This window comes from Salmo trutta, chromosome 5 (genome assembly GCF_901001165.1).
Source record: "Salmo trutta chromosome 5, fSalTru1.1, whole genome shotgun sequence".
NCBI classification, from domain to species: Eukaryota; Metazoa; Chordata; class Actinopteri; order Salmoniformes; family Salmonidae; genus Salmo; species Salmo trutta.
In genome coordinates, this window is record NC_042961.1 from 56,255,532 (window position 1) to 56,274,069 (window position 18,538).

General features: G+C 41.2%; 1 protein-coding gene across 1 annotated transcript in view; it reads right to left on the reverse strand.

Moving 5' to 3' along the window:
• LOC115194587 (IgGFc-binding protein) overlaps positions 1–18,538 on the reverse strand; it is a gene marked incomplete in the record, with an annotated part of 100,674 nt that overhangs the window by 42,105 nt on the left and 40,031 nt on the right. The window contains 21 exon segments of the mRNA XM_029754407.1: positions 2,544–2,682; positions 2,844–2,972; positions 3,386–3,534; positions 3,878–4,122; positions 5,738–5,867; positions 6,244–6,434; positions 6,627–6,710; positions 6,909–7,047; positions 7,175–7,374; positions 7,805–7,946; positions 11,158–11,296; positions 11,464–11,592; positions 11,992–12,140; positions 12,482–12,726; positions 14,417–14,546; positions 14,923–15,113; positions 15,306–15,389; positions 15,588–15,726; positions 15,854–16,053; positions 16,484–16,625; positions 18,229–18,367. Coding sequence (XP_029610267.1) covers positions 2,544–2,682; positions 2,844–2,972; positions 3,386–3,534; positions 3,878–4,122; positions 5,738–5,867; positions 6,244–6,434; positions 6,627–6,710; positions 6,909–7,047; positions 7,175–7,374; positions 7,805–7,946; positions 11,158–11,296; positions 11,464–11,592; positions 11,992–12,140; positions 12,482–12,726; positions 14,417–14,546; positions 14,923–15,113; positions 15,306–15,389; positions 15,588–15,726; positions 15,854–16,053; positions 16,484–16,625; positions 18,229–18,367 — 3,235 coding nt within the window.

The window sequence follows — 18,538 nt, forward strand, 5'->3', positions numbered from 1 at the left end:
GTTTACATAATAGCCTCAGTTGTGAGACTTACATCTAATGGTTGTATAAAAATGAATGAATAAGGATAAAGCAATTGGGAATATGTTGGGATGCTTGTAAGATATTAACCTGTTAGGGCTAGGGGGCAGTATTTACACGGCCGGATAAAAAACGTACCCGATTTAATCTGGTTACTACTCCTACCCAGTAACTAGAATATGCATATACTTATTAGATATGGATAGAAAACACCCTAAAGTTTCTAAAACTGTTTGAATGGTGTCTGTGAGTATAACAGAACTCATATGGCAGGCAAAAACCTGAGAGATTCCTTTACAGGAAGTGGCCTGTCTGACCATTTATTGGCTTTCTTTGACATCTCTTTCCAAAACAAAGGATCTATGCGGTAACGTGACACTTCCCACGGCTCCCATAGGCTCTCAGAGCCCGGGAAAATGCTGAATGTCATCATTGCAGCCCCAGGCTGAAACACATGATCGCCTTTGTCAAGTGGCCGATCAGTAGACAATGGGCAATAGGCGCGTGCACTGGCCGCCCCCGTCTTTCTTTTTTTCCTCTATTTAGCTAAACGCATATTCCCGGTTGGAATATTATCGCTTTTTTACAAGATAAATTGCATAAAAATTTATTTTAAACAGCGGTTGACATGCTTCGAAGTACGGTAATGGAATATTTAGAATTTTTTTGTCACGAAATGCGCCATGCTCGTGACCCTTATTTACCATTTCGGATAGTGTCGTGAACGCACGAACAAAACGCCGCTGTTTGGATATAACGATGGATTATTTGGGACTAAACCAACATTTGTTATTGAAGTAGAAGTCCTGGGAGTGCGTTCTGACGAAGAACAGGAATGGTAATAACATTTTTGTTATAGTAAATCTGATTTTGGTGAAGGCTAAACTTGCTGGGTGTCTAAATAGCTAGCCCGTGATGGCTGGGCTATGTACTTAGAATATTGCAAAATGTGCTTTCACCAAAAAGCTATTTTAAAATCGGACATATCGAGTGCATAGAGGAGTTCTGTATCTATAATTCTTAAAATAATTGATATGCTTTTTGTGAACGTTTATCGTGAGTAATTTAGTAAATTGTTAGTAAATTCCCCGGAAGTTTGCGGGGGGTATGCTAGTTCTGAACGTCACATGCTAATGTAAAAAGCTGGTTTTTGATATAAATATGAACTTGATTGAACAAAACATGCATGTATTGTATAACATAAAGTCCTAGGTGTGTCATCTGATGAAGATCATCAAAGGTTAGTGCTGCATTTAGCTTTCTTCTGGGTTTTTGTGACATTATATGCTAGCTTGAAAAATGGGTGTCTGATTATTTCTGGCTGGGTACTCTGCTGACATAATCTAATGTTTTGCTTTCGTTGTAAAGCCTTTTTGAAATCGGACAGTGTGGTTAGATTAACGAGAGTCTTGTCTTTAAATAGCTGTAAAAAAGTAATATGTTTGAATGTAAGTAATAGAATTTCTAAGGTATTTGAAAATCGCGCCACAGGATTCAACTGGCTGTTACGTAGGTGGGACGATTTGGTGCCACCTAGCCCAGAGAGGTTAATGTGAGAGAATTGTATTTCTGTTTAAAGCTTCACCAAGTCATCGGCACGCCCCCATGAACAGACGGGACCTGGCATCATGAGACAGCCTTTTTCTGTTATTCCGAATATAACCCCCACCCAGGGGTTCTATCACCAGACCGAGCCTCCACTCCATTACGAGTTGGCTGAAGGTTTGACCAGGCATTCCTCTTACTGAACTTTAACCATACCACGTGGTTAAACTCTTAGTCTATCGATACCGACAGAATAATAACAAGTCTTTGATATTAATTAATAGTCTGCAGCTAGGAATTCGGTATCATTGAATGCGAAGACCAACGAAACATCTGTCCTACAACGACATTAATGAATGTCACTTTGAAATATCCATTCTAACCAAGGGAGAGAGAGAGAGAGAGAGAGAGAGAGAGAAAGAACGCGAGAACAAACTCTCCAACAGAACAAACTTTTCAACTAAGATCCCGACGACACACTGAGCGTGAATATATATATTGATTGCAATTGTTCCCGAATGAGTGAGCGTTCATGTGCAAAGAATTAGCATTTTAATTGTTATAATGATCAACTTTTATCAACCTTTTTGTCTAACAAGCCACCATGCCGGTTTAGCCTACTAGGGCACATTCCTCTATCATTTCTTTGTAAAGATATGTTTGTTATGCATTTCTGTGAATTACTTAGTTAGTAAATAAATTATTTTAAGACAATTGATGTATGGATCACTCATAGTGAAGACTGGGGTCGTGCAGATAACCAACAATTTACGACGTTTGGAATGAGACTGACGAGGTAAACGAATACATCATTAATCAGAAGACTCATAGATCAGATACTATAATATCTGAAAGTTATGATGCCAAAGACACGACAATCTTAAAGACAAAATATGATATGACCCTATATTCTGTACATTACAGTAATTACTCACATTGGGTAGGTCACTATATCCCGCACATTACGGTAGTTACTCACATTGGGGTTGACCTTGGGGTGACAGACAGCGAATGGTCCGTTCTTGTCCAGTAGCATGCCGCAGTAGCCAGAGCTCTCATACCTGTCCAGTTCATCATCAGTACAGCCTGGGATGGTGGTGTTGGGCTTCTTGTTACAACTGGAGTCAGAGACAGGGTGAATCAGTCATGTGTGTGTGTTTGTGAGTGCCATTATGTGTGTGCCTGCGTGTGTGTGTGTGTGTGTGTGTGTGTGTGTGTGTGTGTGCGTGCGTGCGTGCGTGCGTGCGTGTGTGTGTGTATAACTGGTGGCATGACTCACTTGGGATCTGTGACCCAGCTGTGTCCAAAGTCATTGGGGTTGGTGGTCAGAGAACCGTCGGGTTTCCTGAAGTCATCGTTGGAGTTTCCGTTGTAGTCTCCACACAGTCCACACAGCTTGTCCTTATAGCTAAATACAGAGGAGCAAACAGACCGATGAGTCAAGCATTTTTTCTAGAATTTTAATGACAACATTATAAAATAGAAATATTGCAATGGGAGAAGTTTCTATTTGTTTTTCATTTTTATGTTGTGTTTAAATGGTTATTTTAATGGTATATCATGTCGGGGTCACCAAAACTGTAGGAGAGAAACCAAGCTGCATAGACCCCATTTTTGGTCTCTCTCTCTCTCTCTCTGTGTGTGTGTGTGTGTGTGTGTGTGTGTGTGTGTGTGTGTGTGTGTGTGTGTGTGTGTGTGTGTGTGTGTGTGTGTGTGTGTGTGTGTGTGTGTGTGTGTGTGTGTGTGTGTGTGCGTGTGCGTGTGTGTGTGTGCGTGTGTGTGTGTTCTCTTCAGTGTGTGTATGAAGCAGTTTTGACTCACTCCTTGATGACCTTGATGTCCATGTAGTGGTTTCCGTCATATCGTACGGTCACACCAAAGTCCATGGCTACAGTGTAGTGTTTACCAGACTTCAAAACAGACACGCCTGTAGCTGGGGTCAGTGGGATGTTCACATTGATACCATTCAACTAGGAGGAGAAGAGGACACAGACATGTGTTAGTGAGGGGCATTTCTTTTCTCATGTTTTTTAGCTTCCTCTTTTTATAAGCTGTTCTGTGTTTTGTATGTATCTTATGCATTTAATGCTGCTCAGGAAATTCTCTTCGGTGACAATAAAGATTGATTGAATACAATGACAAACTGCTCTTGACTGTGTACGTTACTTTATATTGAATGCGTACATGCAGGGCTCTGCATTTTATCAGTATTTCTTTCCATTGTTACATTTTGAAACATTTTGAAACGTCTTCCTCATCTCTTCTTCTCTCTACCCCCAACCCCATCCCTCCATCAATCCCTCTCTCTCTCACCTGCACGGTGCCTCCCTTCAAGATGGAGATCTTCACCCCACGCACGTACACATGCACAGCCTTCAGGTAGGAGATGGTTGGTTTGTTGAAGCGGTTCTCATTGTCAGCATGCACCTCGTAGTGAGGCATTGACGTGTGGTTACAGGGCTCTGACATCAGGTAGCTGCAGTTCCCCATGAAGTTGTACTTCTTCTTGTCGAAGGTGGTGTAGTGAGGGTCACCAGATGCGATACAGGTAGAGGTGTCTGGGGGGAATAGTGATTATAAAGTTGGGAGTGAGATTAGTAATTGGCTGATGGAAATAATATGGACTCAGTGTTCACATAGTTGGGTTATTGTTTTCACCAAATGATGCCTGACAAAATGTAACTAGTGTTTTCCAATCTGCACATAATACATGTATACTGTAAACAAGGCTGTCTGTTTGCATAGCTAGGAATCAAACTCTAGGAACGATCCACTTTACTGTAGGTTGGATGTTCCCATGGGTTTCAAGATGGAACTCCTTACCAATATAATTGATTTGAAAAGCCTTTCATCTTTATATCTCATGATTACTCAGCTACTACAAGTTATGATAGCTGAGCTAATACAAGTTATAATTACTCAGCTAATACAAGTTATGACAACTGAGCTAATACAATAACTGAGCTAATACAACTTATGCTATCTGATGAAAGAGAAGTTAAGATATCTCAGCTAATATAAGCGGTGATAACTTAGCAAACACAATTCATGATAACTGAGCTAATACAAGATCTGATAAATTAGCTAATACAAGTTATGATAACTGAGCTAAGACAAGTTATGATAACTGGGGCTGCAGGTAGCCTAGTGGTTAGATCGTTGGGCCAGTAACCGAAAGGTTGCTAGATTGAATCCCCGAGCTGACAGGGTAAAAGTCTGTTGTTCTTTCCCTGAACAAGGCAGTTAACCCGCCGTCATTGTAAATAAAAATGTGTTCTTAAAAACCTCTTAAGTATTGAGCCCTTTTTTTCAATTTTCACCTAAAATGACATACCCAAATCTAACTGCCTGTAGCTCAGGCACTAAAGCAAGGATATGCATATTCTTGGTACCATTTGAAAGGAAATACTTTGTAGTTGGTGGAAATGTGAAAGGAATGCAGGACAAGATAACACATTAGATCAGGTAAAAGATAATACAAAGAAAAAACCAACCGTTTTTTTGTATTTTTTGTACCATCATGTTTGAAATGCAAGAGAAAGGCCATAATGTATTAATCCAGCCCAGCTGCAATTTAGATTTTGGCCAGTAGACGGCAGCAGTGTATGTGCAACGTTTCAGACTGATCCAATGAACCATTGTATTTCTGTTCAAAATTTTGTATCAAGACTGCCCAAATGTGCCTATTTTCGTATTTAATAACTAATCATGTTCAAAACTGTGCACTCTCCTCAAACAATAGCATGGTGTTCTTTCACTGTAATAGACACTGTAAATTGGACAGTGCAGTTAGATTAACAAGAATTTAAGCTTTCTGCCAATGTCAGATATGTCTATGTCCTGGGAAATGTTCTTGCTACTTACAACCTCATGTTTATCGCTTTAGCCTACGTTTGCTTGGTGGGGACCAACCAATCCTGAAGAAGTTTTAACTGACTTGCCTAGTTAAATAAAGGTAAAATAAAAACTCAGCTAATTCAAGTTCATATAACTTAGCTATTACAAGTTATGATAACTGAGCTATTACAAGTTGTGATAACTGAGCTATTACAAGTTGTGATAACTGAGCTATTACAAGTTATGATAACTGAGCTAATACAAGTTTGATAACTGAGCTAATACAAGTTATGATAACTTTGCTAATACAACGTATTATAACTCAGATAACAGTACCTTTAGGATAGCAGGCTCCGTTGCGACACTCCTCCGTGTGAGAGCAGGAGTTGTCCACACAGTCCAGGATGTAGTTTCCAGCACAACGACAAAGTTTGGAGCAGCCGTCACCAAAGATGATCTCTCCTGGCTAAAAGGACAGAGACGGGGAGAGAGGAATTATTAACGTGTTGTTTGCCAATTCACTTTTTAAAAACGTTTATTTGTGCATTCTGTGAATGTATATGTGTGTTCCTTACGTTGTTGGTCATTTTTAAAGTATATTTGTGATGTGCTGAGAGGAGCACTATCAATATCCGAATGAGTGGACATTCTGGACAGTAAAAGTACCGTATCGTATGATATCGTATCATGTTGTGTATCACATCGTATATCGTGTATCATATATCGTTTGGTATGCCGTATGGTATATCATACACAATATTGTATATCACATTCTATTGTGTCATATTCTATCACAAAGTACATTCTTAACCACAGACTAACAATCCCAGATGGTCTCGTACCTCATAGTAGTCACCTCCCTCCAGACAGCCACATGTTTCTATGGGGACACAGCGTCTGCCTTTGAACACAAAGCCTGGCTTACAGAAACACGCACTGATACAGGAGCCAGTGCAGTTGGTGGAGGGTTCCTTACAGCTGGGGATGCAGGCTGGGCCACACTCTATGTACTCAGCATTGGGAGGGCACGTCACTGTTGGGGGAGAGAGGGAGAGGAGGATGGGGGGAGGCATAGAAGAGACGGTAAGAGGGTGTGGTGGAAGGGAGACAAGGGGTTAGTATCAGGAATTATTTGGTTACCAATTAACTGATTTGTGCAAATACAGAAAGCGGTTTCTGATTCTGATCGTAAGAATGAGAACAGATGACTGTCTGTTAATTTCACCTGGTGGTTTTGTGGTAGTAGGTTTGGCAGTAGTTGGTTTAGGTGTAGTTGGTATGGGAGTAGTTGGTTTGGCTGTAGTTGGGGCTGAGGGACAGAGGGAGACAGCATGAGACATAAGAGAGAAAGATATTATAGCCAAGTCTCAGATCTGTTTGTGCTGTCTGGTCAACTCATATGGTCACAGCCTGGTCACCTACCCTACCATCCAAGACGTCAGACGTCAAAACACCATTATGAGTGTGTGTGGGTGTTTGTACGGACTGTTTATGTCAGGGAACTTACTTGTAGGGTAGCAGTCCAGCTCTCCACCCTGGACCTTACACTCGTGCATTGGAGGGCAATCAGAGGGGTTGCAGGTGACGAAGGGAGCGTTACAATAACATTTCAGCTTACAGTCCTCCACGTACCACTCCTCACCAGGCTGGAGGGAGGGAGGGAAGGAGGAGAGATGGATGGAGAGACAATAGTTAATCAGTGGATGGTTGCTGGTTGGTTACATACACGTCACACACACAAAGTCCATCACCCGACACACACAACACACTCACCTCGTAGTACTGTCCGTTAGTGTCTTTGCAGCCACAGGAGTTCTCTTTGACACACTTCCCAGCGCTGAGGACGTAACCAGGGTCACACACACAGCCCTCTGAACAGGGAGCATCACACCCTGTGGAGGGTCTGGAGGCACAGGTGGGCTGGCAAGGGGCGGCACAGGGCACGTACTGACTGTTGGGGGGGCATGTCAGAGCTGGAGAGAAGGAGGGAAGAGGAGACTTTAGGAGATAAGTCTACTTTAAAACATGACTGTCTCTTAATAATGACTTTGTTGATTATACGGAACAGTACTGTTAGAGTGTATTGTGTGGTCTTTGATGTGCTAATAACAGCAGGGTCTTTGGTGAGTGAATGAATAATTATTATTATGTGAATCACTACAATTTCCATCTTCATCATCAATATCTGTCTCTTCCTTGTTATTATTACGTATAACATGTATCTGTACCAGGGTTGGGGTCCATTCCATTTCAATTCCAGTCAATTCAGGAAGTACTTTGAAATACCAATTCCAATTCTCTTTAATGCTTTTCAGTGAGGGACATTTGGAATGAGAATTTGGTTTACTTTGTGAAATGACTGTAATTGAAATGGAATTGACCACAACATTGATCTGTACTCACGGCAGAAGGTGCTGTTCCTCCAGGTTCCGATGGTGACTCCTCGGTCCTGACAGTCATTGACGTACGACTCGATGGACTCACACAGGATGGGTTGAGCACCATCCAGCTCGCACAGGTCAAACAGACAGTCCTTGAAGAAACTCTGAAATAGACACACATAAACATACGCTTGTCTTCGACTTGTACACAAAGCTTGTAGGTTTGGTTACTTAAGTGACAAAGTTGTTTGAATTGAATTAAATGAAACGTATTTAAACATTTCTGCACTAAATATGTCTATACATTAACAAAATGTCTTCTTGGGGGTGAGATTTCACACATTAAACAAAGTTTTGTTTAATCTTGTCATGACTTTGCCCTCTTTGGGTTTTCTATGCACCATCCCCCTACCTCTGTCTCCCAAACCCAGGCTCTGTGAGAGCAGTCGTAAATTCCTAAGAGAATGTCCTGCCTCATGGCCACGGTATGGAGACAGAGTGGGTTTCATAGAAAGAACCAAGGGGTTCTTCCACTTCACAGAATTGGAGAACCGAACGACATTTATGTTTTGGAGAAGGTATGAAAGATCGGTGAAGAATCCAGCTACGAACTGGTCCGTTAGGTACAATTTTGTGAAGCTCATGAGAGACAATACGGCCATATTACCATGGCGCTGTTTACATGATAGCCTCAGTTGTGAGACTTACATCTAATGGTTGTATAAAAATGAATGAATAAGGATAAAGCAATTGGGAATATGTTGGGATGCTTGTAAGATATTAACCTGTTAGGGCTAGGGGGCAGTATTTACACGGCCGGATAAAAAACGTACCCGATTTAATCTGGTTACTACTCCTACCCAGTAACTAGAATATGCATATACGTATTAGATATGGATAGAAAACACCCTAAAGTTTCTAAAACTGTTTGAATGGTGTCTGTGAGTATAACAGAACTCATATGGCAGGCAAAAACCTGAGAGATTCCTTTACAGGAAGTGGCCTGTCTGACCATTTATTGGCTTTCTTTGACATCTCTTTCCAAAACAAAGGATCTATGCGGTAACGTGACACTTCCCACGGCTCCCATAGGCTCTCAGAGCCCGGGAAAATGCTGAATGTCATCATTGCAGCTCCAGGCTGAAACACATGATCGCCTTTGTCAAGTGGCCGATCAGTAGACAATGGGCAATAGGCGCGTGCACTGGCCGCCCCCGTCTTTCTTTTTTTTCCTCTATTTAGCTAAACGCATATTCCTGGTTGGAATATTATCGCTTTTTTACGAGATAAATTGCATAAAAATGTATTTTAAACAGCGGTTGACATGCTTCGAAGTACGGTAATGGAATATTTTGAATTTTTTTGTCACGAAATGCACCATGCTAGTGACCCTTATTTACCATTTTGGATAGTGTCGTGAATGCACGAACAAAACGCCGCTGTTTGGATATAACGATGGATTATTTGGGACTAAACCAACATTTGTTATTGAAGTAGAAGTCCTGGGAGTGCATTCTGAAGAAGAACAGGAATGGTAATAACATTTTTGTTATAGTAAATCTGATTTTGGTGAAGGCTAAACTTGCTGGGTGTCTAAATAGCTAGCCCGTGATGGCTGGGCTATGTACTTAGAATATTGCAAAATGTGCTTTCACCAAAAAGCTATTTTAAAATCGGACATATCGAGTGCATAGAGGAGTTCTGTATCTATAATTCTTAAAATAATTGATATGCTTTTTGTGAACGTTTATCGTGAGTAATTTAGTAAATTGTTAGTAAATTCCCCGGAAGTTTGCGGGGGGTATGCTAGTTCTGAACGTCACATGCTAATGTAAAAAGCTGGTTTTTGATATAAATATGAACTTGATTGAACAAAACATGCATGTATTGTATAACATAAAGTCCTAGGTGTGTCATCTGATGAAGATCATCAAAGGTTAGTGCTGCATTTAGCTTTCTTCTGGGTTTTTGTGACATTATATGCTAGCTTGAAAAATGGGTGTCTGATTATTTCTGGCTGGGTACTCTGCTGACATAATCTAATGTTTTGCTTTTGTTGTAAAGCCTTTTTGAAATCGGACAGTGTGGTTAGATTAACGAGAGTCTTGTCTTTAAATAGCTGTAAAAAAGTAATATGTTTGAATGTAAGTAATAGCATTTCTAAGGTATTTGAAAATCGCGCCACAGGATTCAACTGGCTGATACGTAGGTGGGACGATTTGGTGCCACCTAGCCCAGAGAGGTTAATGTGAGAGAATTGTATTTCTGTTTAAAGTTTCACCAAGTCATCGGCACGCCCCCATGAACAGACGGGACCTGGCATCATGAGACAGCCTTTTTCTGTTATTCCGAATATAACCCCCACCCAGGGGTTCTATCACCAGACCGAGCCTCCACTCCATTACGAGTTGGCTGAAGGTTTGACCAGGCATTCCTCTTACTGAACTTTAACCATACCACGTGGTTAAACTCTTAGACTATCGATACCGACAGAATAATAACAAGTCTTTGATATTAATTACTAGTCTGCAGCTAGGAATTCGGTATCATTGAATGCGAAGACCAACGAAACATCTGTCCTATAACGACATTAATGAATGTCACTTTGAAATATCCATTCTAACCAAGGGAGAGAGAGAGAGAGAGAGAGAGAGAGAGAGAGAGAGAGAGAAAGAACGTGAGAACAAACTCTCCAACAGAACGAACTTTTGAACAAAGATCCCGACGACACACTGAGCGTGAATATATATATTGATTGCAATTGTTCCTGAATGAGTGAGCGTTCATGTGCAAAGAATTAGCATTTCAATTGTTATAATTATCAACTTTTATCAACCTTTTGTCTAACAAGCCACCATGCCGGTTAAGCCCACTAGGGCACATTCCTCTATCATTTCTTTGTAAAGATATCTACTGTTTGTTATGCATTTCTGTGAATTACTTAGTAAATAAATGATTTTAAGACAATTGATGTATGGATGACTCATAGTGAAGACTGGGGTCGTGCAGATAACCAACAATTTAGAACGTTTGGAATGAGACTGACGAGGTAAACGAATACATCATTAATCTGAAGACTCATAGATCAGATATTATAATATCTGAAAGTTATATTAGGAAAATTATAACTTTGTAATCTGAATATTTTCCTTGGTGCCCCGACCTCCTAGTTAATTACAGTTACACGATTAATCAGTTTAATCGCGTAATAATAATTACAGAGAGTTATTTGATAAAAATGTCTTCAGTTTTAATGATGCCAAAGACACGACAATCTTAAAGACAAAATATGATATGACCCTATATTCTGTACATTACAGTAATTACTCACATTGGGTAGGACACTATATCCCGCACATTACGGTAGTTACTCACATTGGGGTTGACCTTGGGGTGACAGACAGCGAATGGTCCGTTCTTGTCCAGTAGCATGCCGCAGTAGCCAGAGCTCTCATACCTGTCCAGTTCATCATCAGTACAGCCTGGGATGGTGGTGTTGGGCTTCTTGTTACAACTGGAGTCAGAGACAGAGTGAATCAGTCATGTGTGTGTGTGTGCCTGTGTGTGTGCCTGTGTGTGTGATTGTGTGTGTGTGTGTGTGTGTGTGTGTGTGTGTGTGTGTGTGTGTGTGTGTGTGTGTGTGTGTGTGTGTGTGTGTGTGTAACTGGTGGCATGACTCACTTGGGATCTGTGACCCAGCTGTGTCCAAAGTCATTGGGGTTGGTGGTCAGAGAACCGTCGGGTTTCCTGAAGTCATCGTTGGAGTTTCCGTTGTAGTCTCCACACAGTCCACACAGCTTGTCCTTATAGCTAAATACAGAGGAGCAAACAGACCGATGAGTCAAGCATTTTTTCTAGAATTTTAATAACAACATTATAAAATAGAAATATTACAATGTGAGAAGTTTCTATTTGGTTTTTATTTTTATGTTGTGTTTATATGGTTATTTTAATGGTATATCATGTCGGGGTCACCAAAACTGTAGTAGAGAAACCAAGCTGCATAGACCCCATTTTTGGTCTCTCTCTCTCTCTCTCTCTCTCTCTCTCTCTCTCTCTCTCTCTCTCTCTCTCTCTCTCTCTCTCTCTCTCTCTCTCTCTCTCTCTCTCTCTCTCTGTGCATGCGTGCGTGTTTGTGTGTGTGTGTGTGTGTGTGCGTGTGTGTGTGTGTGTTCTCTTCAGTGTGTGTATGAAGCAGTTTTGACTCACTCCTTGATGACCTTGATGTCCATGTAGTGGTTTCCGTCATATCGTACGGTCACACCAAAGTCCATGGCTACAGTGTAGTGTTTACCAGACTTCAAAACAGACACGCCTGTAGCTGGGGTCAGTGGGATGTTCACGTTGATACCATTCAACTAGGAGGAGAAGAGGACACAGACATGTGTTAGTGAGGGGCATTTCTTTTTTCATGTTTTTTAGCTTCCTCTTTATAAGCTGTTCTGTGTTTTGTGTTAATCTTATGCATTTAATGCTGCTCAGGAAATTCCCTTCGGTGACAATAAAGATTTATTGAATACAATGACAAACTGTTCTTGACTGTGTACGTTACTTTATATTGAATGCGTACATGCAGGGCTCTGCATTTTATCAGTATTTCTTTCCATTGTTACGTTTTTAAACATTTTCAAATGTCTTCCTCATCTCTTCTTCTCTCTACCCCCAACCCTATCCCTCCATCAATCCCTCTCTCTCTCACCTGCACGGTGCCTCCCTTCAAGATGGAGATCTTCACCCCACGCACGTACACATGCACAGCCTTCAGGTAGGAGATGGTTGGTTTGTTGAAGCGGTTCTCATTGTCAGCATGCACCTCGTAGTGAGGCACTGACGTGTGGTTACAGGGCTCTGACATCAGGTAGCTGCAGTTCCCCATGAAGTTGTACTTCTTCTTGTCGAAGGTGGTGTAGTGAGGGTCACCAGATGCGATACAGGTAGAGGTGTCTGGGGGGAATAGTGATTATAAAGTTGGGAGTGAGATTAGTAATTGGCTGATGGAAATAATACGGACTCAGTGTTCACATAGTTGGGTTATTCTTTTCACCAAATGATGCCTGACAAATTGTAAATAGTGTTTTCCAATCTGCACATCATACATGTATACTGTAAACAATGCTGTCTGTTTACATAGCTAGGGATCAAACTCTAGGAACGATCCACTTTACTGTAGGTTGGATGTTCCCATGGGTTTCACAATGGAACTCCTTACCAGTATAATTGATTTAAAAAGCCTTTCATCTCTATATAAGTGATGATAACTGAGCTAATACAAGTTATGATAGCTGAGCTAATACAATAACTGAGCTAATACAACTTATGCTATCTGATGAAAGAGAAGTTAAGATATCTCAGCTAATATAAGTGGTGATAACTTAGCAAACACAATTCATGATAACTGAGCCAATACAAGTAAAGATAAGGGAGCTAATACAAGTTATGATAACTGAGCTAATACAAGATCTGATAAATCAGCTAATACAAGTTATGATAACTGAGCTAAGACAAGTTATGATAACTGAGCTAATACAAGATCTGATAAATTAGCTAATACAAGTTATGATAACTGAGCTAAGACAAGTTATGATAACTGGGGCTGCAGGTAGCCTAGTGGTTAGATCGTTGGGCCAGTAACCGAAAGGTTGCTAGATTGAATCCCCGAGCTGACAGGGTAAAAGTCTGTTGTTCTTTCCCTGAACAAGGCAGTTAACCCGCCGTCATTGTAAATAAAAATGTGTTCTTAAAAACCTCTTAAGTATTGACCCCTTTTTTTCAATTTTCACCTAAAATGACATACCCAAATCTAACTGCCTGTAGCTCAGGCACTAAAGCAAGGATATGCATATTCTTGGTACCATTTGAAAGGAAATACTTTGTAGTTTGTGGAAATGTGAAAGGAATGCAGGACAAGATAACACATTAGATCAGGTAAAAGATAATACAAAGAAAAAAATAACCGTTTTTTTGTATTTTTTTGTACCATCATGTTTGAAATGCAAGAGAAAGGCCATAATGTATTAATCCAGCCCAGCTGCAATTTAGATTTTGGCCAGTAGACGGCAGCAGTGTATGTGCAACGTTTCAGACTGATCCAATGAACCATTGTATTTCTGTTCAAAATTTTGTATCAAGACTGCCCAAATGTGCCTATTTTCTTATTTAATAACTAATCATGTTCAAAACTGTGCACTCTCCTCAAACAATAGCATGGTGTTCTTTCACTGTAATAGACACTGTAAATTGGACAGTGCAGTTAGATTAACAAGAATTTAAGCTTTCTGCCAATGTCAGATATGTCTATGTCCTGGGAAATGTTCTTGCTACTTACAACCTCATGTTTATCGCTTTAGCCTACGTTTGCTTGGTGGGGACCAACCAATCCTGAAGACGTTTTAACTGACTTGCCTAGTTAAATAAAGGTAAAATAAAAATTCAGCTAATTCAAGTTCATATAACTTAGCTATTACAAGTTATGATAACTGAGCTATTACAAGTTGTGATAACTGAGCTATTACAAGTTGTGATAACTGAGCTATTACAAGTTATGATAACTGAGCTAATACAAGTTTAATAACTGAGCTAATACAAGTTATCATAACTTTGCTAATACAACGTATTATAACTCAGCTAACAGTACCTTTAGGATAGCAGGCTCCGTTGCGACACTCCTCCGTGGGAGAGCAGGAGTTGTCCACACAGTCCAGGATGTAGTTTCCAGCACAACGACAAAGCTTGGAGCAGCCGTCACCAAAGATGATCTCTCCTGGCTAAAAGGACAGAGACGGGGAGAGAGGAATTATTAACATGTTGTTTTCCAATTCACTTTTTTGTAAAGTTTATTTGTGCATTCTGTGAATGTATGTGTGTGTTCCTTACGTTGTTGGTCATTTTTAAAGTATATTTGTGATGTGCTGAGAGGAGCACTATCAATATTCAAATGAGTGGACATTCTGGACAGTAAAAGTACCGTATCGTATGATATCGTATCATGTTGTGTATCACATCGTATATCGTGTATCATATATCGTTTGGTATGCCGTATGGTATATCATACACAATATTGTATATCACATTCTATTGTGTCATATTCTATCACAAAGTACATTCTTAACCACAGACTAACAATCCCAGATGGTCTCGTACCTCATAGTAGTCACCTCCCTCCAGACAGCCACATGTTTCTATGGGGACACAGCGTCTGCCTTTGAACACAAAGCCTGGCTTACAGAAACACGCACTGATACAGGAGCCAGTGCAGTTGGTGGAGGGTTCCTTACAGCTGGGGATGCAGGCTGGGCCACACTCTATGTACTCAGCATTGGGAGGGCACGTCACTGTTGGGGGAGAGAGGGAGAGGAGGATGGGGGGAGGCATAGAAGAGACGGTAAGAGGGTGTGGTGGAAGGGAGACAAGGGGTTAGTATCAGGAATTATTTGGTTACCAATTAACTGATTTGTGCAAATACAGAAAGCGGTTTCTGATTCTGATCGTAAGAATGAGAACAGATGACTGTCTGTTAATTTCACCTGGTGGTTTTGTGGTAGTAGGTTTGGCAGTAGTTGGTTTAGGTGTAGTTGGTATGGGAGTAGTTGGTTTGGCTGTAGTTGGGGCTGAGGGACAGAGGGAGACAGCATGAGACATAAGAGAGAAAGATATTATAGCCAAGTCTCAGATCTGTTTGTGCTGTCTGGTCAACTCATATGGTCACAGCCTGGTCACCTACCCTACCATCCAAGACGTCAGACGTCAAAACACCATTATGAGTGTGTGTGGGTGTTTGTACGGACTGTTTATGTCAGGGAACTTACTTGTAGGGTAGCAGTCCAGCTCTCCACCCTGGACCTTACACTCGTGCATTGGAGGGCAATCAGAGGGGTTGCAGGTGACGAAGGGAGCGTTACAATAACATTTCAGCTTACAGTCCTCCACGTACCACTCCTCACCAGGCTGGAGGGAGGGAGGGAAGGAGGAGAGATGGATGGAGAGACAATAGTTAATCAGTGGATGGTTGCTGGTTGGTTACATACACGTCACACACACAAAGTCCATCACCCGACACACACAACACACTCACCTCGTAGTACTGTCCGTTAGTGTCTTTGCAGCCACAGGAGTTCTCTTTGACACAGTCCCCGGCGCTGAGGACGTAACCAGGGTCACACACACAGCCCTCTGAACAGGGAGCATCACACCCTGTGGAGGGTCTGGAGGCACAGGTGGGCTGGCAAGGGGCGGCACAGGGCACGTACTGACTGTTGGGGGGGCATGTCAGAGCTGGAGAGAAGGAGGGAAGAGGAGACTTTAGGAGATAAGTCTACTTTAAAACATGACTGTCTCTTAATAATGACTTTGTTGATTATACGGAACAGTACTGTTAGAGTGTATTGTTTGGTCTTTGATGTGCTAATAACAGCAGGGTCTTTGGTGAGTGAATGAATATTTATTATTATGTGAATCACTACAATTTCCATCTTCATCATCAATATCTGTCTCTTCCTTGTTATTATTACGTATAACATGTATCTGTACCAGGGTTGGGGTCCATTCCATTTCAATTCCAGTCAATTCAGGAAGTACTTTGAAATACCAATTCCAATTCTCTTTAATGCTTTTCAGTGAGGGACATTTGGAATGAGAATTTGTTTTACTTTGTGAAATGACTGGAATTGAAATGGAATTGACCCCAACATTGATCTGTACTCACGGCAGAAGGTGCTGTTCCTCCAGGTTCCGATGGTGACTCCTCGGTCCTGACAGTCATTGACGTACGACTCGATGGACTCACACAGGATGGGTTGAGCACCATCCAGCTCGCACAGGTCAAACAGACAGTCCTTGAAGAAACTCTGAAATAGACACACATAAACATACGCTTGTCTTCGACTTGTACACAAAGCTTGTAGGTTTGGTTACTTAAGTGACAAAGTTGTTTGAATTGAATTAAATGAAACGTATTTAAACATTTCTGCACTAAATATGTCTATACATTAACAAAATGTCTTCTTGGGGGTGAGATTTCACACATTAAACAAAGTTTTGTTTAATCTTGTCATGACTTTGCCCTCTTTGGGTTTTCTATGCACCATCCCCCTACCTCTGTCTCCCAAACCCAGGCTCTGTGAGAGCAGTCGTAAATTCCTAAGAGAATGTCCTGCCTCATGGCCACGGTATGGAGACAGAGTGGGTTTCATAGAAAGAACCAAGGGGTTCTTCCACTTCACAGAATTGGAGAACCGAACGACATTTATGTTTTGGAGAAGGTATGAAAGATCGGTGAAGAATCCAGCTACGAACTGGTCCGTTAGGTACAATTTTGTGAAGCTCATGAGAGACAATACGGCCATATTACCATGGCGCTGTTTACATAATAGCCTCAGTTGTGAGACTTACATCTAATGGTTGTATAAAAATGAATGAATAAGGATAAAGCAATTGGGAATATGTTGGGATGCTTGTAAGATATTAATATGAGAGAATTGTATTTCTGTTTAAAGTTTCACCAAGTCATCGGCACGCCCCCATGAACAGATGGGACCTGGCATCATGAGACAGCCTTTTTCTGTTATTCCGAATATAACCCCCACTCAGGGTTTCTATCACCAGACCGAGCCTCTACTCCATTACGAGTTGGCTGAAGGTTTGACCATGCATTCCTCTAACTGAACTTTAACCATACCACGTGGTTAAACTCTTAGACTATCGATACCGACAGAATAATAACAAGTCTTTGATATTAATTAATAGTCTGCAGCTAGGAATTCGGTATCATTGAATGTGAAGACCAACAAAACATCTGTCCTACAACGACATTAATGAATGTCACTTTGAAATATCCATTCTAACCAAGGGAGAGAGAGAGAGAGAGAGAGAGAGAGAGAGAGAGAGAGAACGCGAGAACAAACTCTCCAACGGAACGAACTTTTCAACTAAGATCCCGACGACACACTGAGCGTGAATATATATATTGATTGCAATTGTTCCCGAATGAGTGAGCGTTCATGTGCAAAGAATTAGCATTTCAATTGTTATAATGATCAACTTTTATCAACCTTTTGTCTAACAAGCCACCATGCCGGTTTAGCCTACTAGGGCACATTCCTCTATCATTTCTTTGTAAAGATATCTACTGTTTGTTATGCATTTCTGTGAATTACTTAGTTAGTAAATAAATGATTTTAAGACAATTGATGTATGGATGACTCATAGAGAAGACTGGGGTTGTGCAGATAACCAACAATTTACGACGTTTGGAATGAGACTGACAAGGTAAACGAATACATCATTAATCAGAAGACTCATAGATCAGATACTATAATATCTGAAAGTTACGATGCCAAAGACACGACAATCTTAAAGACAAAATATGATATGACCCTATATTCTGTACATTACAGTAATTACTCACATTGGGTAGGTCACTATATCCCGCACATTACGGTAGTTACTCACATTGGGGTTGACCTTGGGGTGACAGACAGCGAATGGTCCCTTCTTGTCCAGTAGCATGCCGCAGTAGCCAGAGCTCTCATACCTGTCCAGTTCATCATCAGTACAGCCTGGGATGGTGGTGTTGGGCTTCTTGTTACAACTGGAGTCAGAGACAGGGTGAATCAGTCATGTGTGTGTGTTTGTGAGTGCCTTTGTGTGTGTGCCTGCGTGTGCGTGTGTGTGTGTGTGTGTGTGTGTGTGTGTGTGTGTGTGTGTGTGTGCGTGCGTGCGTGCGTGCGTGCGTGCGTGCATGTGTGTGTGTGTATAACTG